The sequence below is a fragment of the Lutjanus erythropterus genome, chromosome 3 (genome assembly GCF_056507025.1).
Source record: "Lutjanus erythropterus isolate fLutEry1 chromosome 3, fLutEry1.hap2, whole genome shotgun sequence".
Taxonomy (NCBI): Eukaryota; Metazoa; Chordata; class Actinopteri; order Lutjaniformes; family Lutjanidae; genus Lutjanus; species Lutjanus erythropterus.
Genome location: NC_139319.1, coordinates 10,068,145 through 10,094,874, shown reverse-complemented (window position 1 = coordinate 10,094,874; position 26,730 = coordinate 10,068,145). Strand labels below are relative to the sequence as shown.

At 40.5% G+C, this 26,730-nt stretch overlaps 1 protein-coding gene across 1 annotated transcript in view; it reads right to left on the bottom strand.

Annotated features, from left to right (window-relative positions):
* The window catches only part of grin2ab (glutamate receptor, ionotropic, N-methyl D-aspartate 2A, b), a 170,196-nt gene extending 153,088 nt beyond the window's left edge, over nucleotides 1-17,108 (bottom strand). Inside the window, exons 1-2 of the mRNA XM_084714951.1 lie at nucleotides 16,860-17,108; nucleotides 15,850-16,056 (exon numbers count right to left, since the gene is read on the bottom strand). Of these exons, the coding sequence (XP_084571077.1) occupies nucleotides 15,850-16,056; nucleotides 16,860-16,877 (225 nt within the window). The 5' untranslated portion in view covers nucleotides 16,878-17,108. The remainder of the gene's footprint in view (nucleotides 1-15,849; nucleotides 16,057-16,859) is intronic.
* Between the last annotated feature and the right edge of the window lie 9,622 nt (nucleotides 17,109-26,730).

Sequence of the window (26,730 nt, the reverse complement as noted above, 5' to 3'; positions counted from 1 at the left end):
GCGAGAAACAGGCTGACAGCAGGCTACGACACCAACAAAGAAGAGCCACAGATCAATGACAGCAAAATGTAGCTTGCTGGCCACAGTGTCTACAAGCATGAATACATATACTGTGGGACGTTATGTGCATGCATCATGTGTCAGGCAATTGCCAATATATTCGCCTCAGCCTAAAATGACAGCAATATAGTATGAAGTAGAATACAGTTTACTAAAAAGCTTCACTTAAGTGCATTAAATACACTTAAATGCATAAAATGCAAACCGTTATTAAAGCATGCCCTGGCTCATAAACAGCCTGTCATATCCCTTGATCATGGAGTGCTATGAGTAGCACACAAACAGCCAATCATTTAACACACAAACCCCAAGTACGTTCCCTCCCTGGCTCAGCCTATCATATCCCTAGGTGCTGTGAGTGACACACAATCAACCAATCATCAGGTGTCTTGTTCAGTTGGATCAGATATTGGGAATGGGTGCTTGGAGTGGAAGTGCTACTCTAATGCGTCAGAAGGAGCCAGGTGAGTTCCAGGAGCTGGGTGGCTGGATGGACGCATGGATGGATGGTTGGAAGGATAAATGTAATGATGAATGCATGGATGGATGCAAACAATAACTAAACTGTGCAGGAATACTGTCCCAACCAAGACTAGTAATACAGTGAACTTACTCACTTTAGCCTCCTCAACCCCTGGAGTACATGACATGCCATCAGTTACGATCTATATGATCAATAATAACCAATATCAACCAATATGACACTTGTATTAAACATTTGTGATAGACTTTTCAGCTATATCGCCCAGGACTATATGCTGGCCTATCCTGCATAAACAAATCGCTCCTCCATCACACTTGTTTAAGTTGCAAATTGGATCAGGATCGACAGTCAAACTAGTTGTAATATCACAAATTGTGCTTGTAAGGACACCCCTTAAAATCAGATTTTCAATAGGCACAGAGAAATTTTCCACTTTCAGCAGATGAATGAGAAAACACTCTTCTGGTCTCAAACACAACACATTCATCACTCTGCACGGTGAAGCTCAAACATCCAACTGTAGGAACAAGAAGAAAAAACATTTTTTGAGTGGAGGTGGGACTTTGAGAAAAAAAAATAATCCCAACAATTTGAAAGGTCACCTTCATTAAGTCTGCCTCTTCGGGCTATCTCAAGAAAATTCTGCATAAAAAGCTACAGATGACCTCTTCCTTGGCCATGGGGGAAAAAAGAAGAGCTGGTACAGCAGCATCACTTCCATGTTGGCAAGCCTGCCTGCTCCTTCGCATGATCACAGGGATGAGATAACATGACACTTAAAGACACACCGGCATATTTTCAATACGCAATCATTAGGAAAGATGAATACAATTTTTCAAGCACTACAAACACCCTGAAATGACTCTTTGTATGATGAGAATTTGATCCATTTGGTCCAGCAACATTTGTAAAGTCACGTGTAAGGAAGGAAGGAAGGAAGAAAGCAGCCGTATTCAGCCAGTAAGCAATTTTCATGGGGGCGAATGGGCTGCCATGCTGGAATACTATATTCAAGTTTTCTGGATTCATAGGAGGAAATTGCACCAGGCTGGCTTTGGCCAAAATTTTACTTTTTACTTAATTAGGGTTCTAACCCCGAAGGGGTAGAACCCTTCTAAGATTGTACCGGTTTATTATTATTATTATTATTATTATTATTTTTTGTTGTCTGCCGCTTGAGCTAAAATTCCCGTGAGCTGGAATGAGCCAGAAAACTGAAACTTGGCCCATTGATTGGAAATGATGTGCATCAACTTTTATTAAAATATGAGCCCAGTCGGCCACATGGTGGCGCTGTAATTAAGGCTTAAAAATGACTTTTTGGGGAGGCCACGCCCCTCACACCATAAGTCTGATTGACTTGAAATTTGACACACAGGTCCAACTCAATGTCCTCTAAAAAAAAGCCTCTAGGACCATGAAGGTCCGTCATACTAGATTTTTTGCTAATTTGCATAATTTGAAAAACAGTAAAATGACATAAACTTTTACAATTTTGACTCCATCAACACCAAAATTGGTACAGAGCTTTGGGGGATGACCAGACACATTTCTATTACAAATGAGCCAGATTGACCAAAAAACACGGCCGCCACGGACCAATGAATCTTCGCTGTGGGCGGAGCTTAGAATTGATTGGCCATAACTCCCACACCCTTTGACCTATCATCACCAAACTCGGTGGATAGGTCCACAATGAGACTTGGCAGCTGCCTACCAAAGCATTTTGAGCTCAGCCTATAGGGGGCGCTATAGAGCCACACATCTGTATCTCAAAGACCGTTGGATGGAATTTCACCAAATTTGGTATGCATGCTCTAGGGGTGGCTATTAACTAATATCTTGAGTGCCATGTTGATAGGTGCAAGTGGGCGTGGCCTATACGTCATTAACCGTTCGGAAGGACCTAGGGACATGAAACTTGGTACATGGACTATAAATGACATCCAAATATTGCTCAAAAAAATTGGTCTCAATCGGCCTCATGGGGGCGCTATAACATAGAGTTTAAGTTTGAAAGGCTCTGCCCGCCGCACCGCAAGTGCTATTGACTTGAAATTTTACACACACGTCCTCCCGATTATCCTCTACAAAAAAGCCTCTTGCACCATGAACGCCGCCCTTACAGAATTTTTGCTAATTTTAATAATGTTAAAAACAGTAAAATGACATAAACTTTTACAGTTTTGACTCCATCGCCACCAAATTTGGTACACGGCTTTGGGGGATGATGAGACACATTTCTATTACAAATGAGCCAGATTGGTCAAAAAACACGGCCGCCACGGACCGATGAATCTTCGCTGTGGGCGGAGCTTAGAATCGATCGGCCATAACTCCAACACCCTTTGACCTATCGTCTCCAATCTTGGTGGGTAGGTCCACAATGAGACTTGGAAGCATACCCTAAAAAAGATTTTGAGCTCAGCCAAAAGGGGGCGCCACCACCATTCCCAGATATTCCCGTTTTTTCCCAAACCGTTTTCCCATTGAAAATGAATGAGGGAATCTTCAAAAATCACAACATTTCACCTTTTTTCAAACGGTAACTACCGATTCATACTTTCAGCTAGAAACTCCATTCAAACTGGAAAATGTTGAGCAATTCCTTGACTTTTTACATGTGATTGAACTTTTCAATACCATTCAAACTTTCCAAAATATTCAGTGTTTTCTGAAACTTGGTTATAATGGAAGTGGATGAGAAAATCCTTCAAACTCACTCATCTTCACCCACGCTTCACCAACTCATACATTCACGTAGAAACTCCGTTCCAACTCTGAAACGTTGACATCGCCGTCGACTTTCAGTGACCGATTCGTATTGTCCATATCTCTTTTAGTTTTTCTACACCAGCTGTTTAAAAATCATGAAATTTTCAGCCCTTCTCAGAATTTATAATGGGTGTGTATTGCGTGGAATGTTGCAACTTAGAGTGGGTGATGTCATCGCTAGAGTGCACAGCACCTGTGAAATCATCAAGAAATTTTCTCTTAAACTCGCCGGTGTGGCCACATCGTTCACTCTACATACACAAATTGTACACCAAATTGTAGGAAAAGCCGTTCCGGTCGCAGAGGTGCGACCGCTGAAGAAAACGGATTTAGGGTTTTGGCTGCAGGTGGTCTGAAACGACAACAAGTCTGACCACCTGCCCCATTCGCTCCCATGTTAAGCGAGAGCCCAAATTTCTGGAAGAAAGCAGACCGTTCCAGTTATGTCCATCGTGGCTCTGGCCTCATTTTTCACACCACAGAAATGAAATTTACACCTTTGCAATCCGCATCCCGTCCTCTCAATGACGGTGTGCTTTTTGTAGCTGTAGCACTTACGGTTTTTCATTAAACAGTTGAGTTTGAGAGGAACTTTTGGCTCAGTTTCTGCCTTTTCTCGGTGTATCTAAATATGACTGTGCCATTGCCGACCGGCGATTGGCTGACTCCACTCCAGCCGTTCTGCCAATCGTCTGTGTGTCACAGCACAGAGGAACTTTTGGCTCAGTTTCTGCCTTTTCTTGAATTTAACTGTGCCATTGCCGACCGGCGATTGGCTGAATCGACTCCAGCTGTCCGGCCAATCGTCTGTGTGTCACAGCACAGTCAAATTTGGAAAACAGAGAAGTGGCTTTGAGGTATGGGAAAGAGATGGTCTTCCTGTCTGAACTTTCACTTACCTTCATTTAGGTCAAATCATAATAGTACACTCACATCTGTGTCTTTATTTTACAGCCTCTCCCATACACAACCATTATTATCTCCACATTTCTCCCAAAATTATCATGATCGTGGAACTGCGATTGCTTAAACATTAAAATACCTATTGAAACTTTGAAATACACATCAATAGGTACAATTTCAATGTATGTTTTGATGTTCAAACGGAGTCTCTTGTGTGAAAGTATACCACAAATGTCATTAGCGTGCAGGCTGGCTGAAAACCCGATTTCAAGAAACGTGTGACTTGGAAAGAGTATGTGTCGCTCGGAGCTTTCGGGGACAGGGTGGGGAACGTCTTGCGCTACGGCAGATGAGGGTCACGCTGGGTGGTGAGGGTCACGGTGGCTGGTTTGGGGCGGAACAGGTTAGAACCCGCAAATTGCCGCTTGCGGCTATATTTTTACTTTGTGTCTGTCTTGAGACGTCACTTAAAAAGTAAAGAGGCATTCCTTGATACAGCTCCAACAATAACCCAAAAAATTCTTTCTTTAAAAAAAACAGGCAATTTGAAAATCACTTCAAAACTTTGCGTTTGACTGCAGCAATGAGCAAGTTTTATGGTGTCTAATTAAGCTCAATGCTTCATGAAAAACTGTAATTGAAAACACACACACAGAGTAGTGTTTTCACTTCAGTCTGCCAACATTAAGCATGTGCTCATGAACAAAAGAAGTGTTTTTGGACTGTAACTCTTGAATCCGTTTACAGGATTTTCCCCCTGACATATAAAAGGAAACCTTCAATTGTTTGAGTCACTGTTGATACAAACACTCTTTCAAGAAGTCAATCAAGATTGTTTTTTTGGAAAATGTAATTCATTAAATGTGAATTCGAGGAAAGATAATGAAGCCATTTTACTCATGCTGAAGCAGACTGATTAAATTCCTTACAGAGTTAACATCACTGGCACAGTTAGTACTGACTCTCTTTTTCGTAATGTGGCTGCTAGCTTATCAGAGAATTACAATAACTATTCTTTTTACCACCTCTTTTGGAAACAGAACGATGGTGCTACAGCAGAATATAATCGTGCAGCTCTGTGGCACCATTGTTAAAAAAAAAAACCCTCCGTGCATTATCTCCTCTGGTATGATAATCTCTGATTCATTGCAAAAATGCATTAATCATCTCTGTAACACATTGAGCTAATTGTGCCTGTACATATGTAATTTTTAATGGTATCAGTGAGACCTCCGCCATTCACAATGCTTCCTGCTGGAGACAAATAAAGGGGTGACATAGCACTGGTACATTTATGTGAATGACCTGTTCCTCGTAGTCACGGAAAACTGAATCAAATTGGATTTAAAATGCTAAAGAATGTCTTAACTAGGACGGTGTTATATCAGTCTGAACCAAAATCTGGTGTCTGTAAAAGCATAAAATTGGAAATGGGTTTTGGGTGTTAAGTTGGCCATAATGACAGGACCAGGCTGACCGCACTTACGCACCTCCTAAGCCTCTTTTTGAGCTCAGAAAAACCCTCAGACTGACAAAGTGTAAAAGCCATCATTTAAGGTAACAACTGAGCCTCCTAGGAAGCAGGAAATGTTCTCACTCTCAAAGCCACATGTTGTGCTTAATACTAATCAAGCTAATTCAAAAGCACACTATTCAAATGGACACAGTAGGGGGTTACAATCCAAAATGAAACATCCACCATCTTGAAAGCCTTAAGCTTTCAACTAAAAGATGAATGCTGACATCAAAGGAGAGCACATCTGTGTTCATCGCTTAATAATAACTACTGACCAGCAGTAAGGAGGCGGCATTATTTACTTTTTAGAGGAAACATTGATGTTTTAAAGGAGCACTAGTCAGTAACTTTCGTGTTAAAGGGACAGTTCACCCCAAAATCAAAAACACATATTTTCACCCCTGGCCTGTAGTGTTATCTATCCATCATATTTTTGGTGTGTGCTGCAGAGTTTTGAAGATATCAGCTGTACAGATGTCCCACTTCTATCCAATATAATGAGACTAAATGGTACTAGTTGCTCAAGATAATTCACAGACCTAATTGTGAGCAGTTTCATGTAAGAACTACTTTCTTTTTAGTAGAATGAAAGTAGTTCTGATAGATTCTACTGCAGAAAGACAGTAGTTTCTACATGAAACTGCTCACAACAAGGTCTGTGGATTATTTTGAGCCACCTGGTAATCATTTTTGGAAAGAGACATTGCTGTTGAATTTTTCAAATACTTTTTTTTGGTGCTTTGAGCAACAAAAGCCAAGTGTCATCTAGTTCCATTATGTTAGAGAGAAGGCAGAAATCTCCACAGCTGATAACGGCAAAAATGGCAACTAACACCAAAACAGTATAACTGGATGAATACCACTGCAGGCCAGAGGAACAATATGTATTTTTGACTCTGGGCTGAATTGTCCCTTTAATAATCTATGTCAATATGCCAGTCAGATTTAATATCATTTAAGACTGTGCAATGTCAATATTTTCTATGCAAACTGGTGTTAATTCAACTGCTGAGTCTGTTCCTGTTTGTTTTTATTATTATTGCTTTATTTCCTTTTGTTTATCTCTTGCTCTTGTATATATCTTACATCTGTTGCTTCTTGCTATATCCCCTTTGCTGCTGTAATACTTTCTTAACCTAATCTTATCTTATAATGGGTCACATCACAACCGTATATGTAATATTAAAGGTGTCGCTTGCTGTGACGAAACCACAGAGAACTGTCATCCAGCTCTGCAGTTCCTCTCAGCTCTAAAGAGCGTTTCAGTCTTTCCATTCTCATCAGCCTTGTTTCCAGCCACAATGGGCAGCTGTTTAAAGTGAGAAATACTGGGACTTAGAATCATTAGGAAGCTAGAGGCACGTCTCAGAATAAATGCTAATGTAGCTCTTTGTCTACTGGATGCTTAAATAAGCAAGTGTTTGCTAACATGTTTGCCTCAGCAACTTTATAAGGTGATAATAAGTCAGTGTTGTGTTTACAGCTTGTCATGCTGACAAAAAAAAACAATTAAGCAGCTTCAAGCAGGTGCTCTCCTTCTCAAATAAAGTAACAAATAAAACCACATCTAAACTTCTAAGTTACTCTGTGGCCACCAAATATTCCGTGTAGGTGGCCTCCTGTGGCTGCCAAGTTTTATCCCCATACTGTCACCAACACAATATTATACTTCCACAAACATCAGATTCCTTTGTGCCTTTAAGTTCAATATTCTACGGAAACCGTTAACAGTTCTCGTCGTCGGCTAGCTACCGATATGTCAGTGCTACTGAAGTAGGGGTTTACTCAGCCTACTTAGACTGCGGACAGGAAACACAAAAGGTGGATGATGAAGAAACGAAACATTAGGAGTGAATGGAAGCGCAAGAGTTTAAGTGGCTAGAATATGACAGATATAAGGATGTGATGTACTGCTACCAGTTTCCTGAACCAGCCGAGAAGTCTGGCTTGTTTTTCATCAGAAATAATGCACAATGCAGGAAACGCCACATCACAATTCATGGGAAAAGAGGACAACACAAGCTGTGTTAAATGGTATTAAATTGTCTTTTCTGTATTGTTTTTATATAAATTTACATTTTGGCCACCAGTAATGTACTTTGGCCACAAAAATTTGGGGCTTGATGGCTCCTACCATCTATCCCTACGTAAGAATACCACATTTCCTTAACCAAGCAGTTTTATTTCTTATCAGTAAAGAGCACCTAATCGACTTTAGGCTTTTAATGTCTGTGTGTTACATTGCTTAGAAATGGTGGAGAAGGACTAAAAGCCTCACAACACATTTGCGTCCTGAGTCAATCAGGGAAATTATCCTTATTATCGTTATTTAACTTCTCCACAGATATTTCTGTTCGATCTTTTGACCAATTAAGACAGCTTTTACTTTTTACTTTGAAAATATGACCGCTACATTTGGTCAATGCATGTCACAAACTGCCAGTACAGGTCACTGAAAGGCATAAATTACATAACATCCCTTTAACCTTTATCTCACCGTGTGTTAAACAAATAATCTTATCAATAACAGCAATAACAGCATTGCAAGGCCAAAAAAGATCTGAGTGTAGTTAACACTGAATAGGGTCTTCAAGGACACATTCACCAACATAAACCGAAACAAAACTGCTATTCTGCAATTTGATACACTGGAAAAAATAAACTAATACAACAGAACTTCCTTACAACATTACTCCAAACACACTTATAAAGAATAAAAGGTCAAAAAGCCATTTTTATCAACCATCCAACTTGCGACAGTCTGCAACAGAGGCATTTAGGATGTGTAAGTATTTTGACAGATTAAAACAGAAAAAAGAAATGCTGCTTTGAATTCATGTTGTACAGGTGGCAATTTCTTGGTTACAGATTTATTACGCTTGTCATGACTCTAAATCTACCCTGAAACCACCTCTCAACTGGGATCAAGATTAGCCTGATTTTCAGCATCAAAACCATCTGCCTTTGAGTCATAAAAACACAGATAAGTTTTTAAGATTGATAAAAAAAAACAAAAAAAAAACAGTAAGATTTGATTTCCAACACTAAATCCAAGCCTGAGCGATGATGACTATTATTATTTTTCAGGTTTGACAAACACAATTTTCAGATTTATTCCAATCCGATTACTTAAATCCTATCAGTAAAGTCTTGAAAAACTGGGCTGGAACTGGATAAGACTTATCTGGAATCTTGAGCAGACGGAAACACTTAAAAAACCATTAAAGTCACACTGATGCAGGTGTGTATTAGCTATTACTCATAAGCCCCTTGAATGTCAAACTGCTAACTGAGGCTGTGTTAGCTGTGATTTGCAAGCTGCAGGACTATCAGGCTGCAGCTACCTTTTTTTTCATTTTAATTACAAAGATGACACAATTTTTTTTTCTGCAATTGAAGAGGTGAGAAGTTCACTGGTGATTAAACAACTTTCTGACCAAACAATCTGATTGGTCAGCTGGACATATAGAGCATGACAGTACACTGTGCTCATCATTAAAAATATTACTCCACCCAGAGCAGGTTTGTTCTGATATTGATGCCAGAACCAGTAAAACACCTGTGATACCAATGTTGTGACAATACTGGAATTTCTAATTTCAATACAACACCTTGAAAAATATTGATATTCAATACCATTTTAGATACCACAGGGAAAAATTAACAAACAAGATGTGTCAGCTCACTGTTGAAAAGAAGAGAGAGTGAAAAGGTGCAGCTGGTACGGGAGTATGGATACTAAGAAAAAAGTGCATTGAATGCATTTCAAATATTCAGTATATCGATACTTATTGATATATCAGTATTTCTGACAACACTATCTGATACAGCCTATTGGTATCAGTGATTAACGGCAAGTTTCTGCACGGATCTGATGCCACGTAAGTTATTAAACCCAAAATAGGACCTTGCTACCTCCCTGCAGCATCTCATGCGCCATTTTTTTCCTCCAGGATGGCGAACTTAAGTTCGATGGCATTCATTCTCTGTATGTATTTGTTCGTGTTTTACAAAGTGTTTAATCTGAGTCAAGATAAAAACAAGGATGATAGCAATCATATCATACACATGCAGCTGTTAAAAAGTATCAGATCGATATTTGGTAACGGCCCATAGTCAAAGTTCAGTTATCTGAATCGTATTGGGAAAGAAAAAATTGGTATCAGAACATTTTTAACCCAGAGAGGGGATGTTTTTGAAGTATTTTTATTCAAGAAAATAACCCAGGATCCACAGTGGGCCTTTATAAACAATGACCTCCTGTTAGGGCTATTTCTTGCAGCTGTTAAAGTAACACTGAAAGAATAATTAAATCATCTTTAATGAATATAGTTATATAGTTAATATAGTTAGATTGTTGCCACAATGCCTCATTAATACACATGTGGCCTCCCTTGTGTGCAGCGAGCCGGAAAGCAAACAGTTTTGTTACTGCAGTGAAAATGTTGTTTTTGAAAGCCTAAACGACAACCAGTATGGACTGAAGCAGAGTATTTCCTTAGATAAAAAGAAGTACTGAAATCTGGAAATCTATCTTTTTCCAATACATTTTGACTTCGGAGTTTGCTCTGGAGTCATTGGAAATATGTGGATCACATACAAACTCTGTTCAGCGTCAGCTGTGTCAGTGAGTCAGTGACACGGCGCTAGCTTATAAACACAGGTGAAGTTTGCGAATGTAGTAGCTAAATCTGACCATGGATTTTTTTTCAGCAGATATCTTATTAACAGCAAGACTGAGCTAGCGAGGCAGTCTTCCCACGATCCCTAGAGAGCATTAACGCTGGAACAGGTGTTCTACCAATGTGACTGATTGTTTTCCAATTATTAGTCTGACCTTGTTTGTTTCAAGGGAAATGGAAATTTTGGGAGCAAATTGCTCCACAATGTGAATACATTTTGATTATATCTTTTATTTTGTTAGTAACCGTTTTATAATTACAATATTTGACTCAAGGTGTGATTTATTTACATAATTGGCACGGCAGCGATGGTCAGAACCGCGCTGTTTACATGTGTAATACTGCTTAATTACAGAACAACTGCATATTAGAGCTGCAATGATTAATTGATTGAAAATAGGTCAATAAATTAATTGTTTTTTAATCACTTTGAGTCATTTTTAAAGAAAAAAAGGGCAAAATTCTCAGCTTCAAACTCCTAAATGTGGATATATTTTGGTTTGGGTTTTGGCCAAAACAAGACATTTTACGACATCACCTTGGGCCTTGGGAAACACCGATCAACATTTTTCTCCCTTTTCTTATATTTTATAGACCAAACAAGTAATTGAGAAAATAATCAACAATGAAAATACCATCAGTTGCAGCCCTGCTACATATTATTCTGCAGAATTTTAGCTGTACGTATAGAAAGAGAAGATTTTTCATGAATCAAATTATGTAAAACACTGAACACTTGTGTTTTGAGGCATGTAAAGGTTGAATTTACAGAAGCAGAGCATCATCAGAAAACAGCACCCACTACCATCTTCACTCTACAAATATCGGTTCTAAAACCTGTATTAGTCAAACCCTACTTAATATCACTATGGCTCACTAACTCATTAAATGAGACCACCGACTGTGTTTTGATTAAATGATTAAACAGTGCACGTTCTTAAGAGGCTTTTGGGTTATTAACTTATGTCTGAGACTGCACTATCACACATCAATATACAGCAGATCAGCAGGGGTCAAATGACTCATTATCATATGTCACTCAGTCCTTTTCACTGGTAATTGCTAGGAACAGGGAAATGAAAACGCTCATTTTCATCCTCTCACGCTTCATGTGCGAGGCATTTGACCTGTGATTGTATGTTCAAAGACAGCAACTGTGGAGGCAGGGCATCAATTTTTCATTCTTCTAACAGCTGACAAGAAGAACTGTTAGATTTGTTAGCCACTGTGAGCTGTAACTAAATTTCGGTGGTGGGTGTTGTCAGGACAAGATTATCTAAGGCAACGCAGTGCAGGCACAGTAGTAGCAGGTTAAATTGACTTTAAAGAAAGCACTCACTCAGCAGATGACAGCTAAATCTAAAGGGCTACGTCAGACTTGGTGGCTGCACATGGTTTGGGCTGTTAACGTCCTGGGCTAGAACCACACCACCGTGAACGTTGTTTTGAAACATGCAGTCTGTCAACTTCAGTGGATAGTGAACGCCAACCAAAAATACTGTGCAGATAAGGGGATTATTTGCTGTAGCTCTTATCTCAGGATGTGTCAATACCTCCTTCAGGACAAATACAGCTACAATGCAGGGCAGGAAGGTGCATATTCCACCCACAGGTTCCTTGGCTTTTCTCTTTTTTAAGCGTCTTTATAATTATTCTTCATAAGCTCCAGGTTGCAATCTTGTGTGTGTACTCCTACCCAAAATCCCCAAAATGTTCATGAGAAAAGGAGTGGAAAAAATGGAGAGGATAAGAGGATTCTTACTTCGTTTTATTCTAGTATTTGTGACTCAAATGGCTTTAACTGAGCTACACAAACAACATATCTAGCACTATGAAATAACCTGGAAGTTGAGCTGCAGCGCTTAGTAGATTAACTGATGAGTCAATTGAAAGAAAATTAGTTGTTGACAATACATTAATTGTTTCATTTTTCAAGAAATAATGTCAAACATTTACTGGCTCCAGCTTCTTAAATGTGAGGATTAGCTGCTTTTCTTTATCATTTATGACAGCAAATGAAGAGTCTTTTGGGTTTTGGAATATAGGTTGAACAAAAGAAGCAATCTTTGCTCTCTGAAATTGTGATGCACATTTTTCACAATTTTTTGACACTTTATAGGCTAAATGATTGATCTGGGTATAATAGCTTTAAAGTACCGATTGAAATAAGCCAGTACCAAGTAGTATCACAACTGCTCCAGTCAAACAATACCTGTATTAAATCCTTTTCATAACCAGATGTAAAAAAAAACAAAAAAAACAATACTATTTGTGTAGTTTTGCTCACAGCATTCTCTGATTTAATGCTTGAATAATGCAGCTATATACAGTCTGTGGTGGTGAAGTCAAGTGAGGCGTATTTGATCGAGTTCGCAGTTCAACGTGCCGAGATGTCTCCAAAACTTGAGAAAAAGGATCAAACAAATTATTCAGCTGGCATCAGGTACGAGCATCGGGACTGGTGTTGTAATATTTTAAGCAATACCCAGCCGACCTGATATTGAAAATAATCATTAGTTGCAGTAGACAACCAATCAGACCAATATTCTATATGGCTCAGTAATTATGGGTTATTGCCCCAGTACTGGCCTTTAACAACTATATCATCTATAGCAGTATTGGTTTATACTTTATGTTGTCTGATATGAGCCGATATGAAATCACAATGCAGATTGTTTTATTTGTTAGCTTTATAGGCAGCGTTTTATGTATTTTTGACCCTTTTCTTAAAGCTACTACAATGAGTTTTTAGCTGGTTATGAAAAGCTTGCAATTTAATACTGATATTTTTATGTGACCTATGTAAACAAACAGGACCATCTATGAGAAGATCAGCTATTTCTACAGTTATTCTTAACGGCTGCCACCAGGACTCTCCTTAAACTCAGATTAAACCAGCCTGTGTTCACATTTTCCCAGCTAAAACTTCTGTGAGTTTTACGTTGCCCAGTTAAAATGAACCAGGAGAAGATTTTCATTCAGATAATTTTATTTTTGTCCTAATATTTTGTGGTTATGGGGGCATAAACACTCCCGCTTTTGTCCACAGGGGCCTCCAAAACCAACACAACATGAAAGTTACTTATAGTATAGTAATAGTAATAGTAGTAGTAGAAGTAGCTTTAATTCAGGTTTAATCTCATCATATATTTTACTCTGTTTGTGTTTTTTATTTACAGTTATTTATAATTATTACAAAATACTGATTAAAGTTAACTGTTTCAATGCCCTGATACAATTTTGGACAGAAAAGTTTATTGTTATTGTAAAATGTCATATATCACAAGTGTTGTTTATATACATCAGATCAAGTGGTTAAAAACAAACAATTAACTACTGATGATTTAAAGTATTTTTATGACGATATGGCAGAAAATGATGGGTTCAGTCTCTCAAATATAGAGAGTTTTATGGGCATATTAAACTGAATATCTGACAAAATAGGATATTTAAAGACATCTGGACTTTTCAGAGACTGATATGGAAGTTTTACATTATTTTCTGACCTTTAATTGACATTGCAGCCCTAGATTAATTAAGACCTAGATTAAACATAGCAATTAACTTTAGTCTTTGTTGTCATTTGATAACCACTAATAAATAAAACAATTTGTACAGGGAAAAGTAAAAATAGACTTTGGACAAGGAGATTATTATTATCAGCATCGGCTGCCGAGTCTAGTATTGGTCAGGCTCTAGTTACGATCAAAGACAAGTTAAAGGTAAAACTATTTTTTGAAAAATCTTTGAGACTTTTTCACAGTAACTGCACAATAACAATTGCAATACTTTCAGTAACACTAATGGTTCAACAGAGGTAAGAAGTCTATGTATCTTTCATGAAAAGAAAGAGACTTATGCATGAATGCTCCCTGAACCTTTCCCCACTTGCAGGCATATGTAGATTTGGGGCTAATTTTGTGCTGTAGCTCTAAAAATGTCTTGCACACCACTAAAAACCAAAGCACAGAGGCCAGGACGACACAGAGGAGTCTGATTGCTCACCTTTTACTGAAACCTCCCTGAATACCCTCTTTTGAAACATATTTTTGTAATAAACTTGTGTTGCAGCAGAAAAACACCTTCAGGATCTTTTTTACCGGCGTAGGTACAAGAACTTAATGTTTGTGCGAATATCACCAGTTCCACTTAGGTGCCATCAAAAAAAATCTCAAGAGGGCCATCTTGTTAAAGGCAGCACAATAACATGTTGAGAACAGCACATTTAATGTGTGGGATTAAATAGCTTTAACTGCAGAGAAACAAAACAACACAGTCTCACTTCTGACTACAATGACAGGCTGCTTCGAGACAATGAATCCTGAACTACAGTACCTGCTTTGCCAACAATAGAGATGGTTCAGTGAGCAGCTCAGTGAGATGCAGCTCGACACATAATTTCAACACTATGTCATGCTGGAACCAAAATGGGACTCAGAATATGGTATGCATCGCATCACTGAGAATTTTTCATTTTCATGCGTTTGCTGTTTGGCTTTGTTTCAGTAGTTGGTTAATAGCTAGACTGCGAGAGATGAGAATACAATGCCCAGCTGAGCAGGAAACAATCTCTGGAGTGATAACAACAAAAAGAAAGTGAATAGGAAAGCAGGCCTACTATAAAATACAGTTAAGGTTTTAAAGGTGTTATGACATCACACCCAGAATTCATTGCAGCTGTGCACAAGATATTTATATTAATGAAGATAGCAACAGCTCTCGACATTCACTGCTCCCCACTCTATTGCGTTTATGCCCTACAGAGTTGATCTCCTTTTGTGTCATCCCACTATTCAAGAAAATAGGCTACTGCTGAGCACATCCTCAGTCTCTCTCCCCGGTTTCTCTACAACAACACCACCACGAGTCTGCAACAGCATGAATGATAATTTGCCCTGAATGATCATGAGAAATTTACACACATAAGCTACACACATTAAAAATTAGGGGCACCGCTTTGCCACCAGGAATGATTAGTCTGATGGGGAATTATGGAAATGAGGGCCTTATATTCTGTCATGTCACACTCCCATGCTCAGATATGTTAGACTCTTACAGTTACCCCCCATACACACACACACACACGCAACATCTGTGTGTTTGAGCATGTGAGTGAGTGTGTGATGGCTTCTATGTCCCTTAGAGGAGGAGAAGACACTTTGTGTGTCAGACTTGGCACGGGAAGCGGCAGGAAAACGGAAGAAAATGTGTTTCTACAACGTGACTGCATTCAAAGCCTGAAAACTGTAATTTGAGATATGAATTCATTACACGGCCTCTCTCATCAGTAGCCGAGGATAATGTGATGCAACAGCGCCGCTTAGTGGCCTGTCTGAGCCGCTTTGACAGACTCTTTCACCCCACCACCACCACCACCCCCTCTTCCTCCTCCTCCTCCTCCTCCTGATCGCCTCGGTCCCTCTTCTTACCTTCGGTGTCACAAAGCTTGGCTGCTGCGGGTTTGCGGTCGCGGAGCTTTTGCGCCTTCTTCTTCGGAGTCCGTGCGATGAATGTTGAGCTGTGCTGCCGTGGTGCGAGGGCCCGTGCAGGCAGCCACCATGACCTGTCCGCTTACTGGCATTTTGGTTCCTTCTCACAGCGTCAGTCAAACCAGAGGAAAAGTGTTCAAACTTGATCTGGAAAAGAAGAATTCAATAAATAGTTAAATAAATAAAACAAAAAAGGATATTGCACCCCTGAAAAGCGCAGACTTGTTGAATTTGACTGTTCTATAAAAGGACGCGCTATAAACATTTATTACACAATGTCATTATATTCCGGGTGACTCATGAGCATTTTAACAGTTTGAATTTCATCAAACTGCAGCTCATTCCAAGTGGATGCGAGTGCGTGTGTGTTATGTAGCTATACACAGTGTTTGTGTGCGTTTTTTGGGGCTGCTGAGACGCGGCGGGCTTATTGGATGAAAAGCTTGCGTGACGAAAACACAAGTTAAATTCAAAGGTGAGATGATGGTGCACGGTGAGGAAGGAAGGCAAAATCTGTGTGTGTGTGTGTGTGTGTGTGTGTGTGTGTGTGTGTGTGTGTGTGTGTGTGTGTGTCAGAGAGAGAGGGGGAGAGAGGGAGCGTTAAAAACAGCCTGTGGCTCCTTTAGCGAATATTCCCCTCACGCTCCTCTCTCCGGTGCCGGGCTCCGTCTATGTAGGGCATGCAGCAGGTTGTGTGTCGGGAGGGGGGGGGACTCGGCTCGGACGAACGCAAAAGAAGGAGCGGAGAGGAGAGAGGAGCACACAAACCAGCCACCACACCACCTACCCCGCCTCTGCTCCACTTCTTCTTTGACAGAGGGAGAGAGTGAGTGTGCGGCAGATATTTAAACCCCCTGCTCAATTTCCCGCGTCTCCCCCCTCCTGAGAGGGGAGCGAGTTAAGCACCCCCCTCCCAAAAAAAAAGCCCCACTAATTAAGCTCAAACTTACCCCATTCCCGTGACACATCTCTCCAGGCGGCCAGGTGGAGATGACATTGCAGCCTGTTACTCCATTCGGGTGCCCTCGGCAGGAGTGGGAATCACATACGACTCTCCTCCTCCGTCAAATTAATCCATCAATTTCTCCTTCTTCATCACCCCCCTCCAAAAAAAAAAAAAAAAAAAAATACACACCACCACACGGATAAATCCACCTGTCTGCCCCTCCAACCACCACCACCACCAAACACCTCTCCGCACGGTAGATAGGTAGTATTCCTCTCGGTTAAAGATGTCAAACACCGTCCATTCAGCGGCGCAGACGTGGGGGAAAAAGCGGGAAAAAGCCTTTGATGTGCGGGGTTTCAGTTAGATTCTAGAATCCAAAATAACCGTTGGTTGGTTTGGAATCTCCAGCGGCAGCCCCGCGCGTTCCGCAGTGAGGGCTCGTGGACAGGTCCGCGCGCCTCCTCCTCCTCCTCCTCCTCTCCTCCTCCTCCTCGTCTTCTTCTTCTTCCTCTCCTGTCCTCCTCCTCCTCCTTCTCCTTCTCGCACCGATTCTTGGAGACTGAAGGGGGGGATTCCGTCACAAATAACATCAAACACACGCACACATATATTCACACACGCGCTCTCTCTTTTCTCACTCTCCTTCAAGCGCTCTCCGAGACGAGCCGCACTCCCCTCCTCTAAAAAAAAAAAACCGCCCCGAAACAATTCGGAACAAGTTTATTAAAAAAAAAAAAAAAAAAAAACGGGGCGAGTTATTTTTGTAGCTTTCTACGCCGCGCGACAGAGGTGAAGCTCCGGCAGCCGACGGAGAGAAATAAGGAAGTCTTCTCCGGCAGTGTCTTTACCCCGCAGCCCGCCCGACCGCCCACGCTTCGCTGGCTGAAGGTACTTACACATCAGCCTAGTTAATTAAACATATGGGCAACGGGCCTGAATGAAAGAGGGATGGTGTGGTGGTGGTGGTGGAGGGGGAGAGAGAGGTGGGTAGTAATGGTGGTGTGACTTGGGTGACTTCATCTCCCTCATTATAAAATATCAAAAAAGATAGGTGGCGAGTTAAGAAGAGGGGTGCGCACTAGGGATATTTCGCCATGTCTGTCTACCCCGCCAAAAAAAGAAGCGACTCCAACTTCGCAGCTCGTTAAAACTGACGTCTCATGTCTCCTTGCGTGTCTTCTTCCCCCCCCCCAAAAAAATGCACGAAGACGCGAAGGAGAGGTATGGCGCACACCGTCATTCGTCGGCTTCACCTGGTGCCACCTCGGCCAAAACGAACCCACAGCATCTCTATCTCTTTTCAGTGTGTGAGTGTTTCTGTGTGTGTGTGTGTGTGTGTGTGTGTGTGTGTGTGCTGTGACGACTGTCTCGGCGTCAAACAAGTCGCCGCGTCGCGCCTCCGCTCCACTGCGCACAGATAAAACATTTCAATATCCGCTCAACTGCTGTAACCCAATCTACTGGCCCCCCTTCAGACAGACAGGCGAGCCCCTTTCCTCAAAATCTCAAAATTAAAAACACCGATACGTTCTAAATGAATGCAACCGACCAAACGTTTATTGCTGATGATGTGTCATGTTCCCTCGTCAGCGCCGGAGTTTGTTAAAAAGCTCAGGGTGAGATAAGGGAAAATAGAGCCAACGATAGTGAATTACACAGCCTCAATTAAACATAATTAGCAGATCAAAACTGCAGCACAGGGGGTCCTCGGGGAGCGCTGACAACCCCCCCACCCCTCTCTCTCTCTCCCTCCATCCTCTCTGCATCTCCCTCTGAGTGTTGCCTTGGAGTCCCACTGCAGACAGATGGTGTAGATACTGCATGGGGTCATGTTAGCAGGCCGGGGATCTACTAGGACTGGCTGTCATAAGCTGAGTTACACAAAAAAAAACGCAGCACAGCTTAAGCAGACCAGAGGGCTTATTATTAAGGAACACTTCACTACCCTCCTCTTCCTCCTCCACCTCCTCCTCCTCCTCTATCCCTAGAATAAAAATCTCCACCTGTTGAGGTCCTCTATCCTCCTCCGTCAGAGCCCGAGCCTCCGAGGCTTGGAATAAAAGAAACAGACGATTGCATAACGTGGACATAAAAGAGAGAGGGATACAGACCACAGGAAGAGTGGATGATGGTCTTCTTTTCTTTTGAGGAAAAATTCCTGGGGTTCCAAATATAATAGCTCTGCATTTCTTTCTTTCTTTCTGTCTTTCATAGCATTCCACTCAGCACCATCTCCTCCTGCTATTTACCCATTAGAGAGGCGTCCTGTTGGGACAGGCCGGACCCAGGACACCCCTGGGAGCTGCAGAGGATGCTGTGCGGTGCCACTTTCAGTTTTAGTTTATTAACCAAAAATTAGCCCCAATGGAGTATGGCTAAGCTCGTCTTATTCTATATTTAAACATTAAGCTGTTGCCAAGGAAATAAAATCATACGTTCTTCCGGGCCACCATAAATAAGCTTTTAAAAGCTGTTCTTTTCTTTAGCTGTAATCTCATTCAAGGCTATGCATGCCTGCAGACCTCCTTATAGTAATTTTCTGGGACATGACCTTTTGCAGGATTGTGCGTGCACACAGACTTGAGGATCTCTCTCTCTCTCTCATTTAGTATGCATCCACCCGGTGCACACCAGCACAACATTTGGGCAACATAGTGAGTCAGCTCTGCCCTGTCTGTGCACAGTTGTATGCCTGCTTGAGAGGGTTACACTAATTACCTGCTAAAAAATGTAGTCTGTAACCTAATCCAAGTATTGCAATATTAAAGCAACGTAATGTTGGATACTTTCCATTATTTTTGGATTACCTTAATACAAAATATGGTGACACTGTTTAGTCTAATATGTTTTGTGTTGTTTGTTAGGTTTATTATTTGTTGGTCCATCTATTCCTTCCTTTGTTATGCTCAAAAGCACATTTAGATGATAGGTATCGTTCACCCAAAAATGAAAATTCGGTCATTATCGATTGAAGGCCTTGTTTAGTTTTTCAGTCCACAAACCACTGCTGGAGTTTCACAGGAAAACAGCAGAATCTCCCAAACAATGGAAGAGAATAGTCACCAGATTCCAAATGTAAACAACAGAATAAAAACATAAAAGCCTCCATACTGCTTGTCTGGTGTAATCCAATTCTCCTAAAGCCCAAGCTGGCTAAAAAAAAAATGTTATTCACACAATGTTTTTAGCCTGAATCTTAAATATAGATCCTTAGCTTGAAGCCACATTCACGTGCACATGCACACTCTCTGAACTGGGTGTATGTGGTGTGATGGTGTGCAAATGGCATGTCAGGACTTTAGAAGACTTGGATTACACCAGACAAGCAGTATGGAGGCATTTTATGTTTTGTTTTTTCCAGCAGTGTTTTGCGGACTAACAAACTAAACCTGACCTCCAATCGATATGAGGGTGAGTAGATAATGACCGAAATTCATTCTGGGTGAACTATCCCTTTAATGGCTGTAATTATATACCTTTAAAGTCGAGATGAAATGAAAAATGCTTTTATAACCCTTTTAGACCATGACCACAGTCATATTGTGCACCTATTTCAGAATACATGCCAAAAAATTCAAAGAATCCTTTGCCCTCATGGAAAATCCATTCATTTTTTCTTCATGTAAAAGAACATTTGCCTGGCGCTTACGTAGGCTAGAACTAAGCAGTTTCAACCAATCATATCGTGACATCCACCTGTCAATCAATCTTCAGCTCTCAGCAGTGCAGAGCATGAGTCGAGAGGTGAAGTCACAGCGCTTCCAGTGTGCCCCATGAAATTAAACATTTGTTGTTTGTAAACACCAATCTCACTGACCCTTGTAAGGTTATCATACCTGAGGTGTTTTATCCAGTGACACCTGGTGCTTTTATCAGCCGTGAAGAGAAAAAACTAACCAGACCTGTTGTTGTGCGACTAAATCCCTGTGTGAAAACACACAGACATTGTAACTTCAGCGGCTAGCGTTATTTTTTAGAGGGAGAAAGTCATGATGTCACTTGCACGACTTCAGATAATGTATCTTAACAGTCTTATGCACTGACAGTTTTACGACAAACTGCAGCTGTCATGACTTGTAAAATTCTCTTTTAAATTGACAAACATCATATGTGTAATTCATGGCCCAGTTCAAACGGGGTCAAAAAAAAATTTCTCTTGCCATTGTCAATAGTTCGTATTTGTAAAGTTTTGTCCCATGGTGGTTCACCATAAGGGGCATAACTTTGCTGCTCTACTGTTATTGTACAAAAGCACAAGTTTTTAACCCGTACAAAACACAACATAATGACTTTATTCACTTCTGGTCTGGGGCTTGTGTTTTTACCCACTCACCATCCCAATCACCAGCATCACTAACTAGAGCCCAACCAATACTGGATTTTTGCAGATACCAATATCAGGGAGTAAAAAAAAATTCAGATATCGATATATCAACTGATATTCTTTATACAGAAGATAATACACAGAATATATAATATACATGTGAACATATTTTTTGCAAGTGGTGAACACTTGAACAAAGATATTTAAATAGAGGCAGGATATTTTACAGTTTATTGTCCAAAATGATATGAGGGCAAACTTTCACTGTTTTTTAAGAATTATAAATCGCTATTACAAAAAACACAATTAGAGCAAAATATATTTATATATCAAACCTAAATTAAGAAAAAGGATCAATTATACAGATATACTGCCTATAAAGGTCATACAGTGATACTGTTCCCCTCTCCAGAGTTAAAAACAAAAATGTCCAGACTTCCACCCAGTGAAATAATTGTTTTTACTATGAGATGATAATAAATTGGCAACTGTAAGATGAGCTACATTTCACTTGCGACCACAGCAGTGTTGTTAGACCAGTGAAGTGTTGTAATGTGTTCACACTGTGCATGATAGGATTTCATTTTTTATTTTAAAATGCATTTTAAAATTGTAATCTTGCTAATAACCCCTATTTTTACTAAATGTACTTGTAGTGAGATTTTTTTTTCTAAAACTGCAACATAATACAGTCAACTTTTTTTGGTATCCAAATTACATAACCCTGTTACATGTAATGCATAACTCCCCGAGCCTGGTTGTAGGTAGTTATGCAGTAGGGGAGGAGTCCACAGTGTTGGAATTGTCTGAACATGCGTCCCTTTTATTATAACTGATTTATAACCGCTGGGCTCAGACGTCATGAATCTTTCATGGGCCAACAGCACATTGAACAGAAGTTACCCAGAGATGTGCAGTTGTCGTGCTGCAGAGACAGTGCCGGACACACACAAACACACAAACACATGCTTGCACGCGCACACACACACATGCAAACTCTCAGCTCAGGTTCAAATCTGGCTTCCGGCATCCAAACACTTGAACGAGCCAGCTGCCTTTACCTCTTCATTTTTGCTGTCTGATTAAATTTCACAAGGCTGTTGCTAATAGCCCGTACCAGGGTGTGATTATAAAATATTTGAAAAACAAGGGAGACCCATTATCACCGTGTAGTGCGTCAACAGTCTGCTAACTATTTTGTTATTACTCTGTATAATTATTGAAGACAAAAGCTCATTCCACTAATGTTGTTTGGCTAATAGTCAAAGCCCAGTACTCCAATATTCCTGGAATGAATCAGAGGAAAGGAAACGGAGTCCAATTAAAGCAGCTCCAACTTAGAAAACAGCAGGCAGGCTCACAAACTGATAAATAAATAAATAAATAAATGAATAAATAGATAAATAAATTACAGGGAGAGAAAACGATTACACAAGGCCTCTGACAAATATGATGTGGGCAATTTTTGTATCCATGGTAACTGACTTTTTCAGAGTGTCACCACTTTTGTTTTGGCAGAGGCACAGCCCGGATACATATCGCTTGTGTTCTGCAAACGGTGCTGGACTGCACAAGTGAAGTCCCCATTCATAAACCACTGGCCACGCTAACTGCTACAGGATGCCAGCCACTCATTCACAAAGTGACGTACACCGGCACCACTGATCACACCTACCCAGCAGCACACGCAGCCCTCCCGCTGCCAGCTCACTGCTGATGCAACTAATATGGAAATCCTTTAAAGCACACACGGCTAATTAGCTGCACAGCTAACTGAAACCCAGTCCATAAAAGCCTGTAACTGTCAACTTTGCTTAAAAATCTTTTTAGTAAAAAACGCATTGTTTCCATGACAACAAGACCTGATGGCACACTTTGGGTTGCATTTCTACTATCAGTTTGTGTGTGTTTTTAAGAATAGCATGGTGAATTTTATGCTTTTTTACATTTTGAGGCAGTTACACAAAGTCCTTAATCCTAATTGCCTGGTCACGCTCAAGGAAAGTAAAAATTAAAAAAAAGTAGGGTCATTACATCACTAAGGAACATTGTATGCTCTGCTTGGTGCCAGTTCTATTGAAGCCTGTGGGATATGCATGGAGAAACAGAATAAAACCCAATATATCAATCAAGGAATCAAGGTCATTTATAATCATTATTCAACACAGGGTTGTACTACAAAAAATTTAATTATTGTTCCTCCATAAATAGAGCTCAACTGTGAGGCTCCTGTAGTAAATTCCCATCAAACTCTAAATATACTTACTATCCCTTAGAGCAGTGTTTCTCAAACTTTCTCAAAATATTGAGCTCTCCAAGTACCACCTTACTGGTTTGTGCCGTTTGGTGCTGGCAGGTTTAGTGAACACTTTGAATATATGTGCATGAGCATAACTATGTAGCAGAGGTACGCGTGCCACAGTTTGAGAGTCTAGGACTTAGAGAATTAGTCACAATGTCATAACCATCCAAAGCAGACAGACGATGAGCTACACAATTGTGAAATGATGGTATATGCTTGTAGAAGCTTCAGGTCCATATATATGTAGAAAAACTAGAACTAAATAGTGAGAACAAAGATGGCGCCAATTCAGTCCAACGAGAGCTGCTCACATGGTGCATAAACAAAAAGAAAGTTTTCTAGCTTCCAGGTTTATTTTGTGGTCATATGTCCCACTGAATATGTGCAACAGTGTTTCCCAACTTGCTCCCACCTGCAAGTTCCCACTCGACTTTACGCTGTGATGACGTCACAGATTTCTGAATTGCTTTTTTCAGCTCAAGGCAAGTTTTACAAATATAGAAACTCCTAGTCTGCAGTTTGAGGCAACAGTTTATGTTGTTTAATGTTTAATGTGTCTTATAATGGTGGCTATGGAGGGAAATGCTTTTTGAGCCGATGGGGAATTTATTTATTTATTTATTTATTTATTTTCCCAGTGGCCAGTCGCAATACCGCAAGTGGAATGAAGTAAAACCATGCATAAATCTAAAGTTATATACATATACACACCCAGGAAATTATTCAATAGTGCATTTTGGCTACACCATATAACCTAAGTATAAGAAATGCCTTTGAAAAAAATGAAAAACTTTAAAGACCACACTTAAGAGAATAATATACTGACTGATTTTTCCAAATGTGCACATTCATGTATTTGTTGTTGGCCTCCGTTTAACACAACTGACATCGCATCTCCCATAAGATTCAGTAGAACTGGCACTTAAGTCTGAAGCATCAAATGTTGGTTAGTGATGTAATGACCGTTCTTCCTTTTGTAGTTTCCTTTGTCACGCTCACATGGTCGGCTACCTCACAGTAGCTCCTGTAGCAACACCTGCTTCCCCAGTTTTTCAAATGCACTGCCATCCTCATACTGTACCAGCACACTAGCGCTTATCTGACAATCATCGGGGGTTTGATTGGCAGGCAAACACAATAGAAATCCTCAAAAGTATGATTCACTGTAATGTTTCTATGCAACTAGAAGTAAGCTGGTAAAGAAAGTAGGTGGGCTGCCTAATGACGTATGATGAGCCTACAAGACACATTTCTGTCTTTTATACAATGATCTTGACTCTTCGTTTTTTTTTTCCCTCCGTCTGAGGCACTGCCACAGCAAAGACATTGTAGCTACAGTACATGGCTTTATATAGACTCAGGAAATGAATCACTCCGTCAATAAATGGCAACAAAATAAACAGAAATGTATTCAGGGCTCTCTATCTGGAACAGAACGGTGTGATAGCTGGCATTTATGAAGTTATAGATATTCTCTCTCTCACACTCTCGTCTGTCTTTTTACTTTGTCTCCCTCCCTCTCCTGCACTCTCCGCCCTCTCCCGCTCTCTCGCCCACGGAGAGTGGGTGACCTGGAATGAGCTCTCCTACAGACGCCAGCACTGCTTCCCACAGCCAGACAGGGGCAGTGCTGCATGTAGTGCCTGCTCGGATCTCAGGCTCGTGCTTTAAGGCTGACTCTCGAGGGTCTACTCTGGCGGTATCATCACCCTATTCAAATTTATGGGCGCCTTTGAAAACCACTCATCTCAAAAATTGATAGGTGATTACTTTCTGTCACAGTGCTGATCACAGTGAAAAGTTCATGAGTGCAGCAGCCAAATCAATTAGTTGAGAGTGATGCACTGCTGTGTCTTTTTCACTTGGCCACACCAGCAATTATCTTTAGCTTGAAAAGGTCAGTCAATAATTTAATAATTAATTGCAAGTAAGGATTTAGAAAGTTCTGAAGCTTTAGTGAGAACTCTCTTGGTGAAAATCAGCTGTCCTCATTTTCACAATAAAGACCAACCAGAATTTTTGGCAGAAATAGATGAATTAATATTCAGATATGAAAATCTCTCCATTACCTTGATAAAGTAAGAGTACTTTAAATTAATCAGCACAGGAAAGTTTAGGGATTTGAATAATTCATATTTTGGATAAACTTAGGACCTCATAAAATCATATATATTACAGCAACTGAACCTTGTTAAGTTGACTTTCCAAATGTTTACAGCTTACATGCAAAATGTCCCTCTATGCAGTGGATTCAGCTAGCAGGTGGTTTGTGAATTTTTAATGGGGGGGATGGACCCAGCTCTTTTCATTCACCCAAGACTAGCAAATCGGCTATATAGCTATAGAGAATATTATAGATCCAAAACGATACTGACAGAAAGGCGGGTGCTCAGAAAAAGTCACGACATCTGCGACTTTAGCACCACAGACAGCAACATGGATTTATCAATACGCAGCACAGTTTGGCTGCCGATGTTGCAGAGCCATGGTCAGGGCCACGGATTCTAACTTGAACAAACAGTCAGATAAAGGATCAATGAGTCAGGGAGACCAGACTAATATATTTTAAAAACAAGTCATCTGTCCCCGCACTCTCTCTGCTAACATGAGAGGGGATGGCGGGTTAACAAGGGGAATGCATTCTGGTCATTTTGCTAACAAGGGGGATGGCAGCCCCCTCAAATCACCTACTGGGTTCAGTCTGGGGTGGTTATCGTAAAATGGATGAGACGAGAATGCATGAAAGGATAGTCGCAGCTGATCACACTCAAAGAAATAATTCAAAATATTGTGAAACACGCTTGTTCACTTTTTGAAGCAGCTGCCAGCAGTCTGTTAGCTCAACACAAAGACTGGAAACAGGGAGAAACAGCTAGCCTGGCTCTGTCCAGTGATCATAAAAGCCACCTGCACTTCTAAAGCCATACAAAAATCAAACTGTGAAACCAACATGTTAAAATGTTTTTTTATGTGCCGAACTAAACTCTTGTTTTGTGTCTCTGTGATGTTGCCAGGCAACCAGTGAAGCCTCTTGAAGTTATGCTGCCTTCAAATGGAACTTGTAAATTTTATAATATTAGAAGTCGTGAATTCTGAGCTTTAAAAAAGTTTCCACTTGAAACCAACAGTACAGGAGGTGCATACCATTTCTGGGGAAATAATACAATAAAGCACTGGATATTACGCTAGCATAAATAACCCACAATACAATGCAATAGTGGCAAAAACAGCAACATAACAGACAAA